General features: G+C 37.8%; 2 protein-coding genes across 6 annotated transcripts in view; one reads left to right on the top strand and one right to left on the bottom strand.

The window, feature by feature from the left end:
• The first annotated feature begins 702 nt into the window (after nt 1-702).
• Nucleotides 703-18,002, top strand: LOC123773897 (vesicle transport protein Sec20). 3 transcript variants are annotated; one of them, XM_045767839.2, is made up of 7 exons: nt 703-878; nt 3,628-3,740; nt 4,713-4,826; nt 12,877-13,002; nt 13,151-13,340; nt 13,701-13,833; nt 15,866-17,528. In XM_045767839.2, exons 2-7 carry the CDS (start codon nt 3,657-3,659, stop codon nt 15,936-15,938), a joined length of 720 nt encoding a protein of 239 aa, XP_045623795.1. In that variant the 5' UTR covers nt 703-878; nt 3,628-3,656; the 3' UTR covers nt 15,939-17,528. The 3 variants fall into 3 exon arrangements, with proteins under 3 accessions (XP_045623795.1, XP_045623797.1, XP_045623796.1); XM_045767841.2 differs by lacking the exon at nt 15,866-17,528 and adding an exon at nt 17,765-18,002 and having other exon boundaries at nt 708-878; XM_045767840.2 differs by lacking the exon at nt 15,866-17,528 and having other exon boundaries at nt 709-878; nt 13,701-14,987.
• Nucleotides 17,668-24,785, bottom strand: part of LOC123773894 (serine/arginine repetitive matrix protein 2) — a 24,876-nt gene continuing 17,758 nt past the window's right edge. For all 3 annotated transcript variants that reach the window (XM_045767828.2, XM_045767829.2, XM_045767830.2), the window contains exons 6-8: nt 20,692-24,563; nt 18,800-18,862; nt 17,668-18,204 (exon numbers count right to left, since the gene is read on the bottom strand). In XM_045767828.2, the coding sequence (XP_045623784.2) occupies nt 18,177-18,204; nt 18,800-18,862; nt 20,692-24,563 (3,963 nt within the window). In that variant the 3' untranslated portion in view covers nt 17,668-18,176. The remainder of the gene's footprint in view (nt 18,205-18,799; nt 18,863-20,691; nt 24,564-24,785) is intronic.

Here is a 24,785-nt window from a genome sequence, read left to right as displayed (position 1 = left end):
AGGATTAAGAACTTGCCCGAAACGCTAAGCATGCTATAGTGGCTTTACAAGAATGTAAGAACTCTTGTACAAATAAAAAAAATAAGGCTAATTATAATAGGTTTAATGTCCCAACCACTTGGGCTGGACGGTAGAGTGACGGTCTCGCTTCATGCAGGTCAGTGTTCAATCCCCCGACCGTCCAAGTGGTTGAGGACCATTCCTTTCCTCCCGTCCCATCCCAAATCCTTATCCTGACCCCTTCCCAGTGCTATATAGTCGTAATGGCTTGGCGCTTTCCCTCTGATAATTCCCTCCCTCCCTCCCGTCGACAGCAATGGGTAAACATCAATAGGCGAACCATTTCAGCTGATTTGAAAGTTTATATGCTAAACAAAAGTGCTGAAGACCAATTCCTGCAAGCACAATTAGGTGAAAGTGATCGCAATATTTATAATAAGTCTTTATTTATAATATTTATAATACAGTCTTTACAAGGCTGTAATTACTATGCTATGTATCCTCACAATCCCAATGTATCTTCTTTTATATATATAAATAAATAAATAAATAAATAAATAAATAAATAAATAAGACACCTTTAAAAAATGTTGGTAACTCAGTTTAGCTCAGGCTCCTTGCAGAGCCTTACATTTATTGCTCGGGGAAATATTTTAACTTTTGAGTGCGCATTTTAACACCCATAAATACTGTGGCATTTTTAACGCTCGTAAATAATCCTTTTACATATGAAATATAGAGGCGGGCGTCAACAACATTTATAGAGACCGTCCCTGAGCCAGGCTGATGCTGGAGAATCTGTCAGTTGTCAGGCGAGTGTAGCAGTCATCGGGAGGACAAACACTTCATGCAAACTGCACCTACTATCAAGAAGTCAGGTAAGTGTGTCAGGAGAGTGTCTCAGGTGTCAGGTAAGTGTGTCTGATTGGCAAGTTTTCATGCTTGTAAACTGTTTAATAAATGTAACCAAAGCTGTCAAAGATTGAGGAAAGATGTACACGTTCGTAAGTACTTGCGTAACTGCTTCGTGAATCTGGTCCCTAGGGTCTAAACAACAATCACATAACAGACAGATAAAACTCTCCAAAGATGGTTATAACACTCTTAGATATTGCAACTGAATTTAATAGCTTCTTTGTCCAACCACTTGGGCTGGACGGTAGAGCGACACGTCTCACTTCATGCAGGTCGGCGTTAAATCCCCGACCATCCAAGTGGTTGGGTACCATTCCTCCCCCCCTACCCCCCCCATCCCAACCCAAATCCTTATCCTGACCCCTTCCCAGTGCTATATAGTCGTAATGGCTTGGCACTTTCTCCAGATTATTCCTACCTTCCTTATTTTGATCATTTACTGCTAACCTTGCCAGAAAAATTGCAGCGGCCCAGACACATGTTACTACGTATCTCACCGGCAGCTATCCTAACTCTACTTCTTTTACCAGTCAGCACGATAGACATTATATCCATAATTCAATTGCTTAAAACCAATCACTTCGGACAACACACAGCCCCTCTGTTTAAGATCCTTAACATGCTAAACATAAATTCACTCCACACATTCTCATGTGATATTTACATGTACAAAACCGTGTTCCTAAAGGCTAATCTTGATCTGTTACTTTTCCTTGATAGGTGTAATAGAACCCATGAGCACCACACCAGAAATAAATATCTCTTTGATATCCCCAGTCAAACTAAATCTGTGCAAACACTCCATGCAAATAAAAGGACCCAGTGTTTGGAACTCACTCCCTGATGAATTAACAAAAATTATCCAACCTGTTCAAAAGTAAAACCAAAAAGTACCTCATTTCATCCTCATAGTTTCCTACCTTGTGCTTCAAACTGACACTGTGTCTTGTACTACCAACTTCCCCAATATTAGTACTTAAGGCACATATCCTTGCCAGTGTAATCCCCTGTCACTTTATATTATTGTTATTTATTGATAAAAAAAACCTTGCTACAATGTACCTTCTCATCTTACATTATATGTTAGATTAAGGACCTGCCGAAAATGCTATGCGTGCTAGTGGCTTTGCAAGAATGTAAAAATACCAATCTTATGTAATCTCAAATCCATTGTACCTTATTGTAAATAAGTAAAAAATAAAAATGTTAAGTTTGATTGTTGGTGATGAGCTGGTTCCTAACATACAGCGAGACGGGTAATGACCATCATCTCCCCAGCTTGGTAAAAGGTACCAAAGCTTGATGAAATTCCATCACCTAAGCCTAGTAAAGTAATATAACGTAATGTAAATATTGCACTTTATTCAATTTTTTTTAGGCATATCAACAAAGATCCTAAGCAGCCACAGATGATTGATTTAAAGGTTATGGCATTTGTGCAGATTCTTCCATTTGTTTATAGGTCTGGATCACTTCAAACAATATAATCTTGAAGAATCATTGAGCTACTCAGTCTTACTTGACCATCAAAGTGCAATTAATATCATGAGTTGATTATCTAGCACAAATTATTCATCTAGTATTATCTAGATGGATATTTTCTAGCATTATGATTATCCAACAGTCATGGGAGGCTACAATATAAATTTTGAGTTGGACATCAGCTCCTGGTCTCAAAAAGGAGTCCTGTTGCACAGTGGTATATGTTGTCAGCTCACAATTGAGAGTAGTGGGTTCAATTCTAGGGCATAATGTCATAGGTGGTACAGTACATAGATTGTATGTAAGCATGTTTCTTTCGTCTGTTCATCTAGCTCTAAATAGGTACACCCAGACGTTAAACAATTGGTATGGGTTGCATCTTGATGGAGGTCAGTAGTTGGCCAAGGGAAACCTTGTTAAACCTAAATAAAGGCTTCCTGTCACCAACAATAGGTAACATTTGATGACTGCACATATCCGGGCAGCATAAATACTTTATCTTAACTGTATACATTTACATGTAGATTACTTGCTTTTGAGTGGACAACAAAATGTTGTTTTGTTTGGTTGTGGCTCCTCCCATCACAATGTAATGTAACAAATGCCAGAACTACTGTATTGACCACTGTCCAGGCCACAATAAAGGTACATATGATTTTCTGTGTATTTTTATCATTTTATAAAGAGTTAAACAATGAATTTTGATTTGTTTGTTTTGCTAAGGACAGGAAGCCTATGTATTTAATTAATTAATGAATATATGCATGTAATATATACTTTAAACGTGTATTGAGGTCCTCCAAGGTTGAACCTCTAACTTTCCTGGGATGCAACTCTAAATAAATACAACAGTTGCCTAACTTCTAGGTACCTATTTCCTGTTGGGTGAACAGAAACATTTGGTGAAGGGAAATATGCCGAACAATTTCTGTATCTCCTGGGAATTGAACCCATGATCCTCGATTGTGAGTCGAGAACAAAGCTAGCTGTACTACAAGACCCTAAGTTTATTGATTATTTATGGATTTTGTTGACATCTGGGTGACAATTTTGATGATAGCCACAATTGCAGGGTTTACATTAGCCAGTTTATCTGCAATATTTATTGAATCTTGTGACTGAAGGATGCGAGTTAAATGCTGCCAGGTTTAGCATTACAGTATTCTCAATAATATATATTAATTAAATCTTTGATACTAATAACATTGAATGTATTATTTATTCTTCCAGAGTGAAGAAACACACCATTTACAGGCACAATGCCTCAAGATGACCAAATGTATGTCAATGTCGTGAAGCAGGATATAGTGAAGTATGATGTGACAGTGAAGAGTCTTATACAGGTCGGTCTCCTGAGATGTGCAAACATAATGTATTATGACATAGCTTTTCCCTGGGATATTTTTCATCTCGTTCATATAAGTGTTATAATTTGTTCCTATTCAGGCTGATAATTTGCATATCCCACACAATGTTAACCCATTTATTAAAATTCATAATGCATCACAGGTATTTCTTTGCATTAATTTCCTTAATCTATTTCCTCATTGTAATTTCACTTTATTACTGTACTCTGAATAGCTTTTCTCAAGCTATTCAATTCTTTTACTAATTTGCATTACTCTTCATTGAGCTTAAATTAGGAAAAAGAGCTGTGTTCCAAGCTGATAATCTGATCTTCCTAGCTAAACAATATTATGCAGTATAATCTGATCATGTTCTTCACTTTCACATGTGCAGAATAAGTATGATCACATCCTTATGAATGTCATTTCAACTGCCTAGTGGACTATAGGGGTACTTTACTGATGAAAACTCTAAACTTTACACTAGTAGTACATATTGTATTACATTACAGATTGTTTGTTTTCTGATTGGGAAGTTTTGCCTGCTCGTTCGGCTTTCAATTTGCAATTTTTAACCAGCTGTAGTTTATTTTGGGAATTACCTTTCTGGGTGCTTGACCTGGTAGTTGGCAGACATAGACTGCTGCCAATTACATGGGGTTGTCTATAGGCCATTGCTCCTCGTGCCTCTCTGAGGGCAGGTTCTGGCTTGTGGTCCCCGGTAGGCTAAAAACTCCATCGCTTGAATGCTTGAATGTTGCCACGGTCTGATATATACACATCAGCCTGGTATAGCTCTGGGGATCCTCTGGGTCTCACCCAGAAAATGGTGTTTCATTACATTCAATGCTGGTTTTTTAAAATAAGTATTCACTCAAAACTGTTAATTTTCCATATGATACATTATTTGCTTAATAACTTGCATATCACAAAAAAGCACATCATATCGTGAGCATTTTTACTTAACAGGAAATACGTGACCATAGTGGATCTCAGGCTGAACTGGATGATATTGGATCTTTGGTTCGCTCGCGTATCTGTCAGCTTCGAGAGCAAATTGATGAATTGAAGCGTTTAGCACAGGTTTGTTCACTTAAAATTAAGTATAAAAATATAAATTTTTCATATCATAAGTGATATTTAATTAGTTTATATACTGTAATTACCTAAGTGTAATTACCTAAGTGTAGTTACAGGATGAGAGCTACGCTCGTGGTGTCCCGTCTTCCCAGCACTCTTTTTCATATAACGCTTTGAAACTACTGACGGTCTTGGCCTCCACCACCTTCTCACTTAACTTGTTCCAACCGTCTACCACTCTATTTGCGAAGGTGAATTTTCTTATATTTCTTCGGCATCTGTGTTTAGCTAGTTTAAATCTATGACCTCTTGTTCTTGAAATTCCAGGTCTCAGGAAGTCTTCCCTGTCGATTTTATCAATTCCTGTTACTATTTTGTATGTAGTGATCATATCACCTCTTTTTCTTCTGTCTTCTAGTTTTGGCATATTTAATGCTTCTAACCTCTCCTCGTAGCTCTTGCCCTTCAGTTCTGGGAGCCACTTAGTAGCATGTCTTTGCACCTTTTCCAGTTTGTTGATGTGCTTCTTAAGATATGGGCACCACACAACAGCTGCATATTCAAGCTTTGGCCTAACAAAAGTCATGAACAATTTCTTTAGTATATCGCCATCCATGTATTTAAATGCAATTCTGAAGTTAGAAAGCATAGCATAGGCTCCTTGCACAATATTCTTTATGTGGTCCTCAGGTGATAGTTTTCTATCTAGAACCACTCCTAGATCTCTTTCTTTATCAGAATTCTTTAAAGATTTCTCACATAATATATAGGTTGTGTGGGGTCTATGTTCTCCTATTCCACATTCCATAACATGACATTTATTAACATTAAATTCCATTTGCCAAGTGGTGCTCCATATACTTATTTTGTCCAGGTCTTTTTGAAGGGCATGACAGTCATCTAAATTTCTTATCCTTCCTATTATCTTAGCATCATCAGCAAACATGTTCATATAATTCTGTATACCAACTGGTAGATCATTTATGTACACAATAAACATCACTGGTGCAAGAACTGAACCCTGTGGTACTCCACTTGTGACATTTCTCCATTCTGATACATTGCCTCTGATTACTGCCCTCATTTTTCTATCAGTCAGAAAATTTTTCATCCATGATAGAAGCTTACCTGTCACCCCTCCAATATTTTCCAGTTTCCAGAACAACCTCTTATGTGGAACTCTGTCGAAAGCCTTTTTTAGGTCCAGATAGATGCAGTCAACCCAACCATCTCTTTCCTGTAATATCTCTGTGGCTCGATCATAGAAACTGAGTAAATTCGATACACAGGATCTTCCAGATCGAAAACCATACTGTCTGTCTGATATTATATCATTTCTCTCTAGGTGTTCTACCCATTTAGTTTTGATTAGTTTTTCCAATACTTTCACTATTACACTTGTCAATGATACAGGTCTATAATTGAGGGGGTCTTCCCTGCTGCCACGTTTGTAGATTGGAACTATGTTAGCCTGTTTCCACCCGTCTGCTACGATTCCTGTACACAGGGATGCCTGAAAGATCAGGTGAAGTGGAATGCTGAGCTCAGATGCACATTCTCTCAGAACCCATGGTGAAACGCCATCTGGGCCAGCTGCTTTGTTCTTACCGAGCTCCTTGAGCATTTTTTCCACTTCGTCTCTAGACACCTCTATGTGTTCTATGTTGTTCTCTGGAATTCTTATTGTATCTGGTTCCCTAAAGATTTCATTTTGTACAAACACACTTTGGAACTTTTCGTTTAGTGTTTCACACATTTCCTTTTCATCTTCCGTGAATCTATTTCCCATTTTCAACCTCTGAATATTATCCTTTACCTGCAATTTGTTGTTTATGAATTTATAGAATAGACCTGGTTCTGTTTTACATTTGTCCGCAATCCCTTTTTCAAAATTTCTTTCTGCCTCTCTCCTCACTGCCGTGTAGTTGTTTCTCGCATCTTTGTATCGCTGGTATGTTTGGGGGTTCGGCCTCTTCCTGTATTGATTCCATTTTTGTGTCTTTCGGTCTCTAGCCCTCTCGCAATTTCTATTGAACCAATCCTGTTTCCTAGTTCTGCATCTCTGTTTTGGTATAAATTTTTTTGTGCCTTTATCATATATTTCACAAAACTTGCCATACATCTCATTCACTTCCTTGCCTAGCATCAAGTCTGTCCAATTATACTCACTAAAAAAATTTCTAAGGTCACCATAATGTCCTCTCCTGAAGTCTGGTTTTTCAACTGCTTCAACCTCCTTATTTTCTTCCAGCTTATAACGCATTGCATACTTTATTCCCAAAAAGACATGGTCACTTTTACCCAAGGGAGGAAGGTACTGAATGTCAAATATCTCTTCCTCCTTCCTGGTAAATATCAAATCTAGCATGGAGGGAACGTCCCCTTCCCTCATCCTCGTAGCTTGTTTAACATGTTGATACAAGAATGTTTCCAGGATGAGGTCTACAAATTTACAGGTCCAAAAATCTTCTGTTTTAGCTTCATATGCTTCCCAGTCTATGGATTTCAAGTTGAAGTCATCGACTATCAACAGTCGTGATCTATCGTTATCCGCTCTCGCTATAATCTCTCTCATTATTGTTATAAGACCTTCACGTTTACTATCTAGCTCCTCCTTTGACCATGTGCTGCTTGGCGGTGGACTATATGCATTTATCATCATTAGTTTATCATCCTCATAGCAGATCTCTAGTGCTATTATGTCAACTTCTTGTGGATTGGCAGTCATTATTTCCTTCACCTTTAGGTGTTCTTTTACCAGCACAGCAACGCCACCGCCTTTCCTAATTTTTCTGTCCCGTCTCCAAATTGAGTAGCCCCTTGGGAATATGACCTCATTTAAAATTACATCTTCAAGTTTTGTCTCCGTGAGTGCAACAATGTCTGGTGTCTGCAGCTGTATTACATCACTTAACTCCAGTATCTTCGATCTCACTCCATCTATGTTGGTGTATGCAATCTTCAGGAACTTGTTCCCCCTCTCCTTATTCTTCACTCCCCCTCTCTCTATTGATTTTGTTGGTTTGCCTTTATGTACCACTTTACTGGTTTGCCTACCCCTATCACTTTGTAGAAAAAAGAATTTATTTCTTCTTCATTCCTGCTCTCATTTAAATGTTTTGCCTCGGCGAGGTTCAGTTTCAGCTTCTCTCTATCTTCTTTTGAAAGATCTCGTCTTAATGACCACCCTTTCCCATCCTCATCCCTTTGCAATTTTCTAGCATTCCTTAGTACTTCTTCCATCTGTTTGGCACCATTTAGGGTGATCCTCAAAGGTCGATCTTTCCCTTTTACGTACCTGCCTATTCTCCTGTAGTCGCACACATTCTCTGTTTGTAAGACCTTCCACGAGGCCAACAATTTTATCTACTACTTTAGCTTCTTCTACAGCTCTTTCTGACCTAGATGTTATCGCCTTTTCTTTGCAGCCAAAAATGATCAGGGACTTACTCCGATCAACTGTGTTTTGCACCAACTTCGGGTTAGATGCCAATTCTTTCCTCACTTCTAGCCTAATGTTTGTTTTATCTTGGTTGCTGCAGTGTTTGACTTCCTTTACTGCTTCTTCTATTTTTTCCTTCTCCTTGGCCACTTGTGCATAAGTGAGTTGCATATCTTTCTTGCACTGTTCTATTCCCTGTGTAACTTCCTCCATCTGTGCTGACAAAAGCTGTTTCTCCTGTTGAATTTCCTTGCCTAACCTATTGTAGTCATTTATGTTTAAATTTACTTTAACTTCTTCCAAAGCTATTTTTAAGAGTTTATTTTCTTCTTCCATAGCTTTGCAATTTGTTTCCAATTGATTCTTATCCTTGCGCAAGTCTTTCACTAAACCCTCAAGACATAAAACTTTGCTATTCAAATGGTCATTACTTTCTTTCAATTTACTAATTATTTCTACATGAGAGTTCACTATAGTATCTAAATTTACCAACTTGTTATGTAGACTACTAATATCAATGCTTTCTTCATTGAATCCCTCAAAATCAAGCTCTGTTTTGTTTTTCCCCTTGCCAGTGGCCATCTTGAATGTTCTTCTCTGCACTGTAAACACTAGGGCAACTTTTTCTCATCTGATTTTTCACTTCCCTTAGCACTTTCCTGTTATCTCATCTATTTTTCAAGAGCACTATACCTTTATGTTCTCTGGGACACCACTCACTACCATCAACCTGTACTACAATACTTAGGATTGTTGAAATATGCTGGAGCTCCTCTGCTGCAAGTGTTGACCCTAGGGGTGTCACCTTTTTCTCAAAAAATCACCTTTTTTGTCACTGTAAGAGTGAGTGAGTGTGTGTGTGTGTGTGTGTGTCTATATATATATATATATATATATAATATATATATATATTTATATATATATTTATATATTTATATTTTGTAATGGAAAAAAGAAGTGTAGGTGTTCGGCAGTCCTCCCAGTGGCTGGTGTCAATGCCTATCACATTTAAAAAAAAAAAAAAAAAAAAGATGACTGCATAGCTGTTGTGTCCTGTGGCAAAGTAAGGCAAAACAAATAGTATGAACAATGAAACTTTAATTAAATTTAAAACAAATTATAAATAAGACAATTCCTTGGCTATGTACAGTGCAAACTCACAAGATTAAAAAAATAACATAAAATAATATACTGTAGTGGTGACGTTACTCTAAAATGGATAAAGACAAAATGAAATTAACAGGTGCTGAGAATAAAGCGCTGGCTGAGAACATCCACTAATAGACAGAGCGTATATCAGATGGTTGTTTCAGCTTGAGAGCACAGAATATTCTAACTCCAATGGCTGGTGCAGGCCCAGACATCGGCTAGGTAGATGGCGCTGAGGTGCATAAGTGCAGTGGTGCAGACGTCGATTCACCAATCAGAAGCTGGCAGGCTGGAAATGCTAGTTTGGTGATCGGCGACGAGGGAGGGGGGAGATGGAGAGCGAGTGTGATACGTTTGCGCCTGGCAAAACGTATTTGACTAAGTATGTACTACACTTGCTTGTAGTATCTAGAGGTTGAAGATGTACTCAAGTAACATGACGATAGGAAAGAGCAGGCCAAATCTCTCTTGAAGGAGATTATCGCTCCATTATCAAGACATAAATGAAAAAATACAAAACAAATGGAACACATTTGAAACAAAGAAAGATTGCTACTGTATTATGGAGCAGTCTACCCGACAAACACTGAATGAACCTTTATGGCATTTGTCGGTTTTCCAAATTGTTACAACTGTTTTTTTAATTTATTTTTTTTTTATTTAAGAAACATGGAGCAGCCTAAGTGCCGACCATTGAACGAACCTTTTTGACATTTGTTGTTTTTCAATTTTTTTTTATTTAAGAAACATGGAGCAGCCTACCTGCTGAACACCAAACGAACCTTTTGCTATAAGACAAATGAAAAAAAATTATTGAACAAATTTGAAGAAAGAAAAATGTCATTAAGGTTTGTTCAGTGTATGTAAAGTAGGCTGCTCCATTATTTAAAACATCGAATATCATATTGATGTTTTTCGATGGTAGAACGGATTAATTTGATTTCCATTATTGTCAATGGGGACATTCGTGTTGTATGACATCCATTTCACATGATGATCGTGGCGCTGGAACAGATTAAATTCGTTATTCGAGGTTCCACTGTATATGGCCTACGCTCGTGGTTCCCTGTAGGTTGAACTCCATAGGCTTATGCTCGGGTCTATCGCACATTAGCCCGATAGCTTCAGGGTCTGCGGGAGTCCTTGGAGCTTTCCTAGGTGAAACCTCTGGGTCTCGCCCAGAAAATGGCGTTTCATTATATTCAACGCTGGTTTTTTGTCTTCTTTTCCTTCTTACATTTTTCAAGCATGGGTTTGCTGTTCTCATTTTGTCCATTTCCCTCCTGAGATATATGAACTGTTGTTACTTCTTTACATTTCTGTGTTATGGGTTCCATCATCTCATTTACTGACTTCCCTTCCATTTCAATCTCCTATTGAACCTCCTACAGATAATACTTAACAATCCTGTAGTCCCCTCTTCCATATTCTCTTGCTCTTTGCCCTTTTTCCCACTCTTTTTGTTCTACAATGTAATCAAACACAATAATGCAGTGGTCACTGGCTCCTAATGGTACCTCGAATTTTAAGTTCTCTATATTTTCTTCATTTTGGGTCAACACTAGGTCTAGGGTAGGTGGTCGATCACCTCCTCTTTCATTTGGACGGCTCCATGATAAGCTGCCATAGGAAATCTATCTGTAGTGTCCACAAATATCAATCTCCATGAGGATCCTTTGTTAACTAGTCTATTTCCCTGTAGTTAAAATCCCCCAGTATTAGGATCTTTGCTCCGGTTCTCCTTACCACTATGGCTGCCTTTTCTATTCTAGCATGTTTCAATTCATTTATCATATTCCTCCCTTGACCTTCCTGTAATTAATAGAGGGTTGTAAATAACACCTAACACTCTCTTCTTGGTCCTCCACAATTATTTTACCTAGTATAAAATCCTTCTGGTTGATTATCTCTGAGATATCTATCTTTTCAAAGCTCTGATGTTCTTGTATTAGTAGGGCTACTCTTCCTTCCCTAGTCTAGTCTCATTTCTGAGGATGGCATCTGTGAGTACTGTATTCGTCTAGACTTGCACTTGTTCCTCTGGGCTCTTTCCTCACCAGTGTGATTAGGCCCAATTTCTTGTTGCGACTGATTATCTTTCCGCTCTGGAACCTCCCTTCTATTTCAGTCTCCTATTGAAGCACTTGGGAGAATGTGTTCCCTCCCAACTCCATTTCCTCTCCCTCTTTCTATTTCTCTTAGCTTCCTTACTCATGTCCTGAACAATGACCACCTGGGTGTATCTTCCCCCTATCCCATAATCTTCTCTTCTCTTTGCCAATATATACTTCCGTTAAAGACTTCTTTGGAAGGTAATCCCACACTGGTCTTTGTTGTCCCTCCCTATCCTAAAAAGTTTTATATTTTTTGGGTTGCCTACACTTTGTCTAGGATCCCTTTAACTCTTCCCAGTCTCCATCTTCTCCTTGTCATATGGCTTCCTCTGGTTCTGGTCAGATTGTTTATAATAATTGATAGCCTCACTTTCTAATTATTGTTTATTGTAATACACTACCTGCTTTGATCTGATAGCCTCTTTTACTATTTGCCTTGCCTCTATTTTTTTGGCTACTTCTGGAAAAGTTCTTTTGGCACGTGACCCTCATTGTTTCATCGCTTTCTCCACTTTTTGGTAATCATTCTGTTGCTTCTCTAGCCGAATCCTTTGCATTTTTACCTTCCTATACTACTACCTTTAACTTTTTCTTCAGCTCATTAACACTCACTTCCCTGCCTTGGTTCTCTAATTTCAGTTGATCTCCTTCAGCCCTGATGTCTGTTATTAGTTTGCTGCTACTTCTCAATTCCTCTTTCAGTTCTTTTATGGTCATTACATGACAGTGGGTTGGTTGTGAGTGGGTGGGGATGTGGATAGAATGGGTGCATGTGGGAGGATTGTGGGAGTGTCATTACGATTGTAGAGAAAACAAAGTGGTGGTGGTCATTGGCCTTATCTGCTCAGTGAGACAGGCGAGCATAATGTGAACGTAATACAAGTGTGTTCAGTTTAAATTAATGGTCACAAAATGAAAATCACATTATGCAAAAAAGCATACTGTATTGTATAAATTAAAATATTATGATGTATTTATAATATAATTATAATTATTTAAAGGTCCACTGTATGTACAGTATACATAAATATATAAATACACACAATATACTCAGTATGTATTCTATACTCTATATAAATAACAGTATTTTTTAAGATGTTCACCTAATATTGAGACAAAATTATAGTTTCACAATATATTAAGACTAGTCTGTAAATCATGTATAATAATACAGTATTAACAGCATTTTTGAGACCACAGTTAGAATAGTATTGAAACAAATTAAATTTAAGAGATTAAGTTAATTCTACAATTCTCGAAAGACAATAAGAAAATATAGGCACCTGCTGCACGTAATATGTTTACCTGTACTTACCCAAAATATGCATGTCCCTCCATTTTGTTTAAGGAACAAGATAGTGAAGTGGATCGTATTGCACTGGCCGAGGAAGCTGCCAAGAGTGACAAAATGCTTCAGGACAACCACAGAGCCTTTCGAAATGCTCTCCTTGCCTCTCAGCTTGCCATTAATCAGGTTACATCATTATTTTCACATTATTTATTACATTTTTACTTTTATACTATTATTTTCCCTAATAGTGGTAACATTAAAATATTTTAAGGTTCAAAAGATTATTTCTAGATACTACAGTTTTACTGAACAGACATTTTAAAATTTACAGCGAAGTAAAGATGAACTCTTTACCAACACTGAGCTGAGTGAAGAGGGCGAAGCTGGTATTCGTCAACGAGACCGAATGAGCAGAGAAATGTTAATGAAGAAGTCTTCCCAACTTTCGGATGATCTGCTCACTGTAACACGGTTGATAAGAGACAATACAGAAAAGAGCCGCACTACTGTTGATAAACTAGGTAAGTTTTCTGATCAAGGACATTAATCCACCTATCTTGATAAGTAACTTTGCAAATGGTCTTATCACAGATGAGAGCAACTGCTTCCTTTCATACAAAGCAGAACAATGTATCATCTACAAGAGAAGTTTGTTATTGCTCAATTAACTAGTGTCATTGCTGGATACAGTACTAATTACCACTAGGTATTACTCAGATTGCAATGAGCAATAAATAAAATATTCAGGGGTTTAAGGTATGTTATGATAATCATGGAGAGGGAAGATATGGTGCACGAGATATCATTCATGAGTACCAGAAGTTAGTATTACAAAATATTTTACAATATTTAAAGTTTTAAGTGTTTCCAAATGTTTTCAGTGGAAGGATCACAAACTATTGGAACAACCCAAGAGGAGCTCAAGACCATGGGATCCGTTATTAGTCAAGGAAGGAAAATTCTAAATAAATATGGGCGAAGGGAGAATACAGACAAATTACTGATATTTCTTGGGTTAGTATTTTTCTTTGCTTCTTGCCTTGTTGTTTTGAGAAACAGATTTATCTTTTGATTAAAGTAACTGCAAAATTATGGCCTTTTAACATATATTGTTCTTGATTTGAAAAGCTGAATTAAATAGCATACGTTTTATTTTTTCATAATTTGTTGTGATTAATAAGTGGCTATCATAGATGCCTTACTGCCACTGGGTTAGTAACTCCTTCAGGGTGGATTCATACCATATAAAAAACTAAATAGTTTTACCATTTGCACGCTCACACAAAAAATAAAATTAAAGTGAGGAAACACATTTGTAAAAATTATAAATACAGTATATGTATTGACACTATGGATTGTAAAAGTTAAAAGGCATTATATGAATATGTGTAGTGTTTGGCTCAGCCTCCCAGAATGCATCAAGCCATTTCTCTCAAGCTGCACTATATGTAGTGCAAACATTTTTATGATAGGTGTTCTGTTTGACAAAGACTTCATTCTAGAAATACTGTATTAAACATATCTGGCACCATATTTTATATTATAATTGGTGCCAATAACTTATTAGTCAACCTGGTATAGTTAATTGCCATATTTTCCAGCTCTACCATGGCCAAAGTTAGTATACAGTAGTAACAATTTTTTTTTTCATATTTTAATAAGATTAGAAAGAAATCTATTTCTTTTGAATTTATTTGTTCTTGAGCATCTGGGGCTTGTCAGCTAAACAAGTGAACAGTGCAGGGGTTAACCCACATGAGAAATATGCCTGGATAAGATTTTATCAGAATATTCAGATAGTCAGATAGACATGGTTACAATGTAAAACATTTATGGACTAATGTTTTGACCCATGGCATCCTTCAAAAAGATAATTTGACCAAGTGTTTTGTACTTTCATCCTTTATTCTACAATCGCCATCAAAACACTATTTATTGTTATCACTCGCTGATTGTTAACACTTGGCAGTTCAGCACCACACATTCCCGACTAAACTTGCTGGGCTCTTCAAGCTGGCTAGCAATGTGAAAAATATTACCAGCTTTTTTCCCAAGGCATTAAGTTGTCAGTTATTAGCATCACAGAACAGGTAGATCATAGTTATATAGATTTATTTATCAATATGCACACAATGTTATATTCTTTGAACAATAAAACATACAGATTTTGTTTTTATTACACTATCCATGTTCTATATATAACAATACATGTTTATGCACCATATGGAGCCACTAGAAACAGGCCTGGTGAGGGTGATAATCCCCAAACACAATCCAAGGTCGGCCTAGCACCAAGTTTTAAGTACATGCATTGACCATATTTTATTTTCTTCATATTGTTATTGCTTTTTTTCCAAATGCAGTGATGCACTGGGACGTCAATGTTATATGTATCACAGAACATGTAGGTTCTAAGTACACACTTATTTGACACTAATATGCACACTTATATTCTTTAATCAATAAAAAAAAAGTTGTTGCTGTTATTACATTATAGTACATACATCACTACATTTTTATGTACAACACATGACTAAGCAATTCTGGTGGGTGTGGTAATGAAATCCAAGCACAGCACAGAGCCACACTTTACAAGCAGACATCACCTGACAACAGAGCTACATACATTGTGAAGTATAGTCACAACTGCCATTATCATCAGATTTCTGTCATCAAATCATGAATATGAATCACTTTCCACAAATTTAATTTCTAAAGGAATACAAAGTCTCATTACATCACGCATAGATGCACAGAACTGCTGTGAACATAACAAACATTGCATTCACTGTGTGAACCGTATACAAATATACATGCTATACAACAGGATCTTCTATGACACTAATTGCAATTATTTTGTGATTAATTTATTTCATCGTTATTAAGTGATGCAGTGGGCACAAGCTGCACAGCAGTTCTGTGTAGCTAAAGCAGTATACATTACCTGTGGTTGCCCTCTCAATAACGAGGCCCTCACCCAGGTGGGTTGCCCAAGATATCTTTTTCCGGTGTAACAGGCCTCAAGTTTTACCTCCTTCCCTCCTAGTTGTCACATTTCCAAGATGGGGTCACATAGTAGGCATCCTTCAGTCTCGGGAGACTATGGAGTTGCGCCCTAGTTGTCAATCCTGGTGCAGCGTCTGGTGTGACTGATGAGGCCAATCCGAGAGTGGCAGTCCATCCCACACCAAGCACAAACGAAGTCCGATTCTGGTCTGTCTTCCTGGCTACCGGCTTCCCTTCTGTCTCTTTGCCTCTGATTCCTTGGCAAGTGACTCCTCGAACTTGGAGAGACCTCTTTGAACAGACTGCCCCCAGGCTGAATGGGGGTCACATAGTTGTTTGAAAAAGAATGACTTCTGGTGAACTGATCTTTCATGTAACATCACCTTGCCTGTCTAGTCAGGTCATGTTATCTACTACCAGTGGCCACAGCAATCCCCCCCCCCCAGGCTGGCTCCTCCACTTCAAATGTGAGTAAAGATCTGATTTTTTTCAGTGATAAGGTGTCCAGTTCCATCAGGGCATTTCCCATAGGAAACTGCAACCTCATGCCAAATGAGGTAGAGCCTCATGGTAACATCTTTGAGTTTGTTAGGTTGTGACAAGTGTGGCTTTGGCAGAAATTACATTAGACAGAGGAACAGCTGGCTGTCCCATCTTGGCAGGTCAAGGTACTTATTTCAGAGTTGTATGTTTGTGAATCCCCAATTGTTTCACTTCTTAGGGCCTGGAATAGGTTATTATTAATCTATTAAATGCCAGTCAACACATTAAGTTAATTTATCCTTGTTGCATATTCAGTGCTCTTGTACAGTGTGCCAACTCTTCCATCCTGTGAAATAAGCCATGGGTGTTCACTGAAAGGGCGAACGAAGTTCTATTTCATGATATACTGGTAGCGAGGATGTAGTTATTAAGAGTATATTACGTAGATGATACAACAGTGGACATGCCAACCCTTTTACTTTTTATCCCTTCCCACCACTATCATCTATCACTACTACCCCTCTTCACTTTTTCTTCTTTATCTCGCCTATTTAGGCTGTTCACACACACCACCCTACCTTTCTCACATTCCATTCTTACTTTTCCCCCTTCATCATTACACCAAGATGGCATCCATTTACTGGAATCCTGAAGAAATGGATGTGAACCCTATGTGCCCACTGGAGCTTTAAATCTATTGTCAATTTACACTCCACTGATAAAACGACCCTGGTTGCTGTGAACAGTAGAAGGGTTAAAGATGGAGCCACTCTAGGTGATGAGGTAGTAACCACTGGGGACTCTGTTCTCCCACTTTCTTGGCAGGGATGAGCCCAAAGAGGATAAAATGGGTAAAAAAGAAAAAAAAAATTTAGCTGGGCCTGGGGTGACAAGAGCCTGATCGTCCATCACTGTCTGACTCAGCAGTTTTATGCATTGACCCCATAAGCCTGTTTGGAAAGTCGCTTCATTTTCCATACATAATGTGAGGAAGGCCGAACACTGGCCAGTGCAAGAAGGGATGTGTTGGCCCTAGTGGTGACCCCCCTTTTTAACAAGGCAGGCCTACTGCATCTTACATTCTCCCACACCAGCAAAAAGACTGCCTTCTCCCTCTTCCCCAGTCTGGACACCCAACCTCCAAGGGCAACCCCTTCAGTGGGTGGTTCAGTAACTCAGACAAGTGTTCTATTTTTGTTTTATTTTACACGTACATCTGCTGGGTACGGAGCAGAAACACCCCCACTGATCCCCAGGGAGTAGTATGAGCACCCTCCCCCTCTCACCATGACAAAAAGTGAAACTCTTGGTGGCATTAGTTCTTACAGACAATTTACCTTTCCATGATAATAAAACACATTTAAGTAAAGAATTTGTTTGCTATTTACATGCATGAATTTTTTTATGTTTTGACATTATTATTAGTCAAGAATCTTAAAATGTACTACTATACCAGGTGATCTTGCACAACAATCAAATTGTAATTACCTCATACAAGAGTAAAAAAAATGCATGGACCTAAAAGGAGAACAGATTGGTCAAGATAAAACATTCTGAACACCACTTAATATCAAAACTCTGGTCGCCAGAAAGCTTTCACAACTTTTTGAATAATATATCTTTTAAAATCAGGTTGTTTTACTTGTCCCTATGACAACATTTGTTCACCTAAATTTCACTAAAACTATTTATTCTTAACATTCAAGCCGTACTTATAAGAAAAACTATTAGGTCCACAATAAAAATATGGTAGATATACAAGTGTATAAAGTATAGAAAGTGGAATTCATACACATGAATCCAAAATGGCTAACAAATAGATAAGGAGCCAGGTACTTCAAATGAGCATTGTACTATCATGTGGGCATTTACTTGCGAGCTCGGGTTCTTCTTATCCTGAAAAATGAAAAAATTAATTACCTGTCTGATGTAATCTTATTTTACATAATAAGATAACACTTCTAATACCTGTACTAAATTTTTATTACAAGAATGCACAGATTGACGAGTGGCAAATGGAATTAATTGTGAATAAATGCCATGTTATGGAATGTGGAATAGGAGAACATTGACCCCACACAGCCTGTAGATTATGTGAGAAACTTTTAAAGAATTCTAGAAGATAAAAGAAAAAGAGGCGATATGATCATTACATACAAAATAGTAACAGGAATCAATAAAATGGATACGAAAGATTTCCAGAGACCTGGAACTTCAAGAACAAGTAGTCATAGATTTAAACTAAATAAAACAAAGCTGCCAAAAAATATAAGAAAATTCACTTTCACAGTGGTAGACGGTTAGAGCAAGTTAGGCGAGAAGGTGGAGGCCAAAACTGTTAGTAATTTCAAAGCGTTATAAAAAGTGCTGGGAAGATGGAACACCATGAGCATAGCTCATCCTTTAACTACACTTGTGTAATTACACACATTTTATTTGTGTGTGCAATTTTGCCATCTCCTGACAAATTTAAAACTACACAATCACTTACTCTTTATATGATTCCTCTTCTGTGTTGTTACGTCTTGACCTTGTGACTGGTGTAGTTTCCACCCTGTTGATAGTGAACATTTTAAGATTTGATACTTTATGGAGAAATTTAATTTCTACAATCTAAGCATAAGATGGACATTAAACAGCTGTGAATATCAAAATACTAGATAGCCACCCATCACTTGTCCTAAGAGGTGAGATGAGGGCTCTTTTTGTCTCCTTTAAATCTTAACACAAAAGCTGGAGGTCAAGAACTATTAATGTACAAAGGTATATGAAAGCAAAAGGAAATAAGACATGTTATCCTGGAAAAGCTTTGCTAGAAAGTCATAATGGGTACTTGTGAAAAAGGGAACAGTACAGACAACTGTACTGTTTTTGTAAATTACATGTACAGTAATCTAGTTATTCAACACAATGAACTAAAAATGTGAAGAAACAAGCATACACACATACAAAGTTACCACTGGAGTCCTCTGCCACATGCCACTGTAGGTACACTATATACATATCAGTAAGAACATGAGGACTAAGGGGACTGCAGAAGATCTATGGATCCATACAAGGCAACTCCTATTTTTATCCTCGTATGGGTGAATAAACCCATGTATGAATGATTATGGATAGATATAAACAGGAGCTGTTGCTTCATGTGGGCCAGTAGACCTACTGCAATCCCTAGTTCTTATTGATACATACAAACATTCATTTATATGTATCCATGAATGAAACCATGTATTTATTATGAATCAATAATAACTAAAGGGCCTGCAGAATGCGTATTAGACAATATGAGGCAACTCCTGTTTATATCCGTCCAAACTCACTCATATACTGTACTGTATATGAATGAGTTTGGGCAGGAATTTACAGGAGCAGCATCATATGGACCAAAAGCCATTATTTAGGATGTTGGGGTGTCCTGGGTAGGAGACAGGAGTGTCAGTATATATAGATATGTATACTGTATGTGTACTCACACCTATTGTGCAATTACAGGATGAGAGCTACACTTCCCTGTACCTTCGTCATATAACGCTTTGAAACTATTGAAGGTTTTGGCTTTAGCCACCTTTTTTACTTAACTTGTTCCAACAGGCTACCACTCTCAGCTTTCTAATACACATAGAAATCACAATAGCACGATATATCAAATGAACAAATCCACAAGGGCCGTGAACCCAATTACCCCCCCCCTCACGTGGGGGAATTGTGTGAAACCCCATTTGTGCTTCGGGATCCTTGTGAAGACAGTAGCACTCCTGGTTGCAATTATTTTATATGGTGATATGATCATCGCATACAAAATTCTAATAAGAACGGACCAAATTGACAAGGAGGAATTCCTTAAACCAGCAACACCACGAACAAGTGGACACAGATTCAAACTAAAGAAAGGTGCCGATAAAACATCAGAATGTTTTCTTTTGCAAGTAGTGGTAGACGGACGGAACAAGCTAAGTGAGAAGGTGGTGGAGGCTAAACTGTCAGTAGTTTCAGTGTTATATGGGAAGAGTACACGTACTGGGAAGATGGGACACCACGAGCATACCTCTCATCCTGTAACTACACTTGGGTAATTACACCACTTTTCACACACTAGCAAATAATTTACAGCAGCATAACATTTCAAGACTAGGTGTGAAGTGCTTCTCACGAGTTCCTACCACTTATGGAAATGTACCTCTCTAGCTTGACCTACCTTTGTTTTCCTCAAATAACTTTTACTAACTTTCATTTCATGTTGAGATTAACTCACTATGGCCACATATCTATAGATTTCTTAATTATCTTACAATGTAAACACACCACTACTCCCTATTTTCCTCTAAATATGGTTTACATAAAATAATCCCAACGATGTGACTTTGAAAATATTGAAACACTTACTCTTCCACTGCTGAATCTGCTTTTCGTTTCTGAGAAGGCTTGTCTACTGAAACTTTGCTTTCTTTCTTGTTTCGCGTACTTCTTGTTTTGGGTGCGATCACTTCAGGTTCGACTTCCCTTTTCTTTGATTTACTCTCATTCTTTTTGGATTCAGGAAATATCTCGGAATCCAAATTTTGTTCTTCAACCTTGCTTTCTAATTTGACATTACCCTTTTTCCTTCTTGTTACTGGTACAGATTCCTCTGGATTATCTTCGACACGAGTACGCCCACGGCGAGTAATTCGAATTGCCTGTTCTTCAAATGTATTTTCATTTACATCTTCCACAGTGACTGTCTTTTTAATAACATTTTTTCCCACCTTGGCCATTGGTTGTTCAATTTCACTTTCCTCCTTTTTTTGAAGTCTACCTCTTCTACTTTTCTTGGGGGCTGCTTCTTCTTGAACTTCAGTCTGTTGTGCTCTAGTTTTTCTAGTTCTAATTCTTGAGGGTGTAAGATCAATATTTTCTGCACTGGCCACTGAATTTATTTTCAACTCATTAGTATGTTTGGAATGAGTTGCTTTACTAGAACTACTTGTACTCGAGTCCTCAGTTTCTAAAGCCTTTTTTCTACCACGGCCTCTACGAACTGGTGTGCTTGTTTGTGTGTCTTCTTTGTTACAAAACTCTTCTTGTTTCATCGTGGATACTCCATCTTCTCGGATTTCGCAACACACATCTGACTTGTCTTGTACAACATTAAGTAAGAGCTGTGCTCTAGTTTTTCTAGTTCTGGAGGGTGTTAGATCAATATTTTCCACATTGGCCACTTGGTTAATTTTCAGCTCATCAGTATATTTGAAATTACTAGTACTATTTGAACTAGAATTGCCAGTTTCTTTGACATTCTTTCGCCCACGGCCTCTTCGTACTGGTGTAGATTCACATTTATCTGCTTTTGTTTTACCTGATGACATGCTGCTTACAGAATTCTCCAACACTGGTGAAGATATTTGGGAAAATTCTTCTGTCACTTCAATTTTTGTTTTTCTTCTTTTACTCTGAGATGCTATAGGTACCTCCAATTCAGCTTTCTTTTGGTTACGTCTTTTTCTGACTGGTAATGTAGTTGAAGTACGAGGGCTCACCTTCCCAGAAGTATTATTAATTTCTGAGGAAGATATAGTTTGTCTTTCTTGTGTGTTTCCTGCTGTATCTATTGCTTCCAATGACTTGGCATCAACTCTATTTTCCACAACCAGAGGACTTGTTTCATATGATTTGCTTTCTATGCTGGAATTGTGGATTTCCTCTTCAGATGTCATTTTACCCTTCCTGGATTTTTTCTTAGTTAACACTTGCTTATCAACTGTATTAACTTTTCTTCTAGATCGTAAACTACGTTCTGGTACAACAGGCGATGATTCAATCTGCTCCAGTGTGAACTCTACTGCATGGCTTTGAAATATGGTCTCGTTCTTTCCACCCTTTCGAGATCGTCCACGCCTTACTGGTTCTGTAACCTCTGGTTTCTTGGCTCTGGCATTTCTTTGAGATCTACGAGGTGTACCATCTTCATTTTTTGCATGATTATTTACATCTTCTACTGGTGGTATGTTTTCAGAAGGAGAACTTGTAGCTGGGCTAACTTTTAGAGAGCTATGCAGTTTTCTTGAAGACTCAGGAGTGGAAGAATGCTGCACCAGTTCTACAATTTTCTTTACCATATTAGTATGGTCTGAGAGAGGTGTTGTCATTAGCTGACTTAACCCTTCAAGATCTATTTCAAGAGAATTATCTTTAACTTTCGGGGTTCTCATTAATGCCCGCAAGCCACGGACATTTGTATAATCTGCTTCAGGAGAATTAAAAGGAGTATGTGGTGTGCTAAGTAGTTTTTTCATACCTGCAACATTTGTATAATCTGAGAATGGACTGCATTTCTTTTGTCTGGGTGTAGCAAGCAGTTTCTTTAACCCTTTAGGCTCAGAATAGTCAGCTATAGGTTCTTTGCTTTCTGAGCTGCTGCTTGGAGTTCTGAAAAGTTTCTGAGGGACTTGAAAATTACTACATTCAGGTGCAGAATCTTTTTCACTGGATACCTGTATTTGCTTTAGACATATATTTAATCTGTCAAGTCCAGCAATATTGCTGTATTCTATAGTTGGGTCTAGATTAGTAGTTATAGGAGTTTTTATTTGATTTTTAAAACCGACATCTGAACAGTCAGAATTTTGGATACCTTGTGCTCGTTTTGGAGTGCAAAGTATCTCCCTTATTGCAGTAAGTGTCTCATCAGTATCATCTGGAACAGCTGCCTTTGGAGTTTTCATTAGCTTTTTAACACCCCTAACATCTGTGTAATCAGCTTTTGGACTGCCTTGAGCAGTTGTATTAGGTGTCTTTAAAAGTGCCCTTACACCAGCAACCTTCGAATAATCAGCTTTAGGGCTATCAGACACTGACTTTGGAGTGCGAAGAATCCTTCTAATTGCAATTATGTGAGCTTCATCTGCATTATCAATTGAACCAGCTGCTTTAGGAGTCTTCATTAGTTTCCGGACACCACGAACATCAGTATAATCAGCTTTTGAGTCTTGCACTGGTTCTGGATGCTGAAGTATCTTCCTTATATTAGCAGAATCGACATTCTTAGGATTATTAGAATCGGGAGATGCAGTTTTTGTTCTCATAAATTTAACACCATCTGTATAATTACCTTTAAGATTCCCTGCAGCATAAACATTAGGAGATTGCTTAGATTTATTCATAACATTTTCATCACCCTGAGGACTCTTTGGTGTTTGCTCTTGAACTCTTAATTGCATTCCTCTATCATTTGCTTCAACGTTGTCCATAAAAGGTATTGCAATTCTCTTGAAATCATTTCTTTCAGGTACAAAATGATCTGTTTTTACCTCGCTAGGAATTTTGATTTTACTATACTCTTCTCCCTTAAGAGATGTTTTGCATATATTTTTTACAGTAGCAATAACTTTAGGTGTAGAAGCCACAGCTCTTGGTGTGCGAAGCAATCTCTTTATCCCATGTTCGTCAGTTGGCAAACCTTTACAAAACTGTCCAATAGGCTTAGGGGTTGATAACAGGGATTTTCTCCCTACAACACTGTCATATTCAGTAACCCGAGATGAATTCTTAGATCTTGTACTCACCGGAGAAACAAAATCAAGCTGTGAAACATCAGGCGTACGAGCATTTTCAAAGTCAAAAGTAGTAGCATCAGTTTCTAAGTGTATGTCCACTGGCGATGCCATAAATGACTTTTCTGTAGAACGTCTAATCAAGTGCTCTGGAGTCTTATTGGAAGTGGCTGGAGTTACAAGTGGGGATATAAAATTATCCTCTGTAACATCCGGAGTTTTTATTGATGAAAAATCAAAATTGGTCATGTTAATATAGGATGCCGAGTGACTGATTTGTGACAAATATCTGTTCCCGATAGAACAACGAACACTTTTTGATGTTGATGGTGTGGCAGGAGAGAAGAGGGCAGGTGAAGTACCTAAAGATTCCATCAATTCTTCATTTGAACTTTCAGCAGGTGTTTTCATTGGAGAAGGCGTTTTTGAGCTAAGTTTTCTACTTGCACTTTGAGGAGTATCTTCTTTCATAGAAGAATTTTCTTTAATAACTGGAGAATTCTCTCTCTCTCTCCTGTTTGCCGTTGGTGTAGCAAGAAGCTCTCCGAGTCCTTCCAGGTTATCATATTTTCCAGAAGATGATGTGGCAAAAACGGCTTTTAGGGGACTCTTGCGACCCTTTCGGAATACTTTGGGAGTTTTACAAGTTTTCTTATGGATGAATATTGAAGCAGGGGAATTAGCATGCCCAGTAGTCTGGCCAAATTCAAACTTTTTGGGAATCTCCTGAAAAACAAAGAATACCAATATTAACATGATTATTCACTTCATTAATTAAATAATTAAATGCCTTGGCAGCAGGTAAAAATCTTACTTCTGTTATTAGTTTATCTAACCGTTTACAAATTCTGATTATAAAGAGCCTCTTTCCAACAATATGTGGACAACCCCCCTTGACTGGATATAATCCTTCTATTGTTGACCAATCCACATTAGAAAGTGAAGGGA

Source organism: Procambarus clarkii, chromosome 91 (genome assembly GCF_040958095.1).
Source record: "Procambarus clarkii isolate CNS0578487 chromosome 91, FALCON_Pclarkii_2.0, whole genome shotgun sequence".
Lineage (NCBI taxonomy): Eukaryota > Metazoa > Arthropoda > Malacostraca > Decapoda > Cambaridae > Procambarus > Procambarus clarkii.
This window is presented reverse-complemented; position numbering and strand designations above follow the sequence as displayed.

What these genes read in the sequence shown, in the direction of transcription:
- LOC123773897 (XM_045767839.2), top strand. Translation starts at nt 3,657, where the DNA reads ATGCCTCAAGATGACCAAATGTATGTCAATGTCGTGAAGCAGGATATA. An exon ending in CAGTGAAGAGTCTTATACAG is followed by an intron (nt 3,741 to 4,712) that starts GTCGGTCTCCTG and finishes TTTACTTAACAG; the next exon opens with GAAATACGTGACCATAGTGG. An exon ending in CTCAGCTTGCCATTAATCAG is followed by an intron (nt 13,003 to 13,150) that starts GTTACATCATTA and finishes TAAAATTTACAG; the next exon opens with CGAAGTAAAGATGAACTCTT.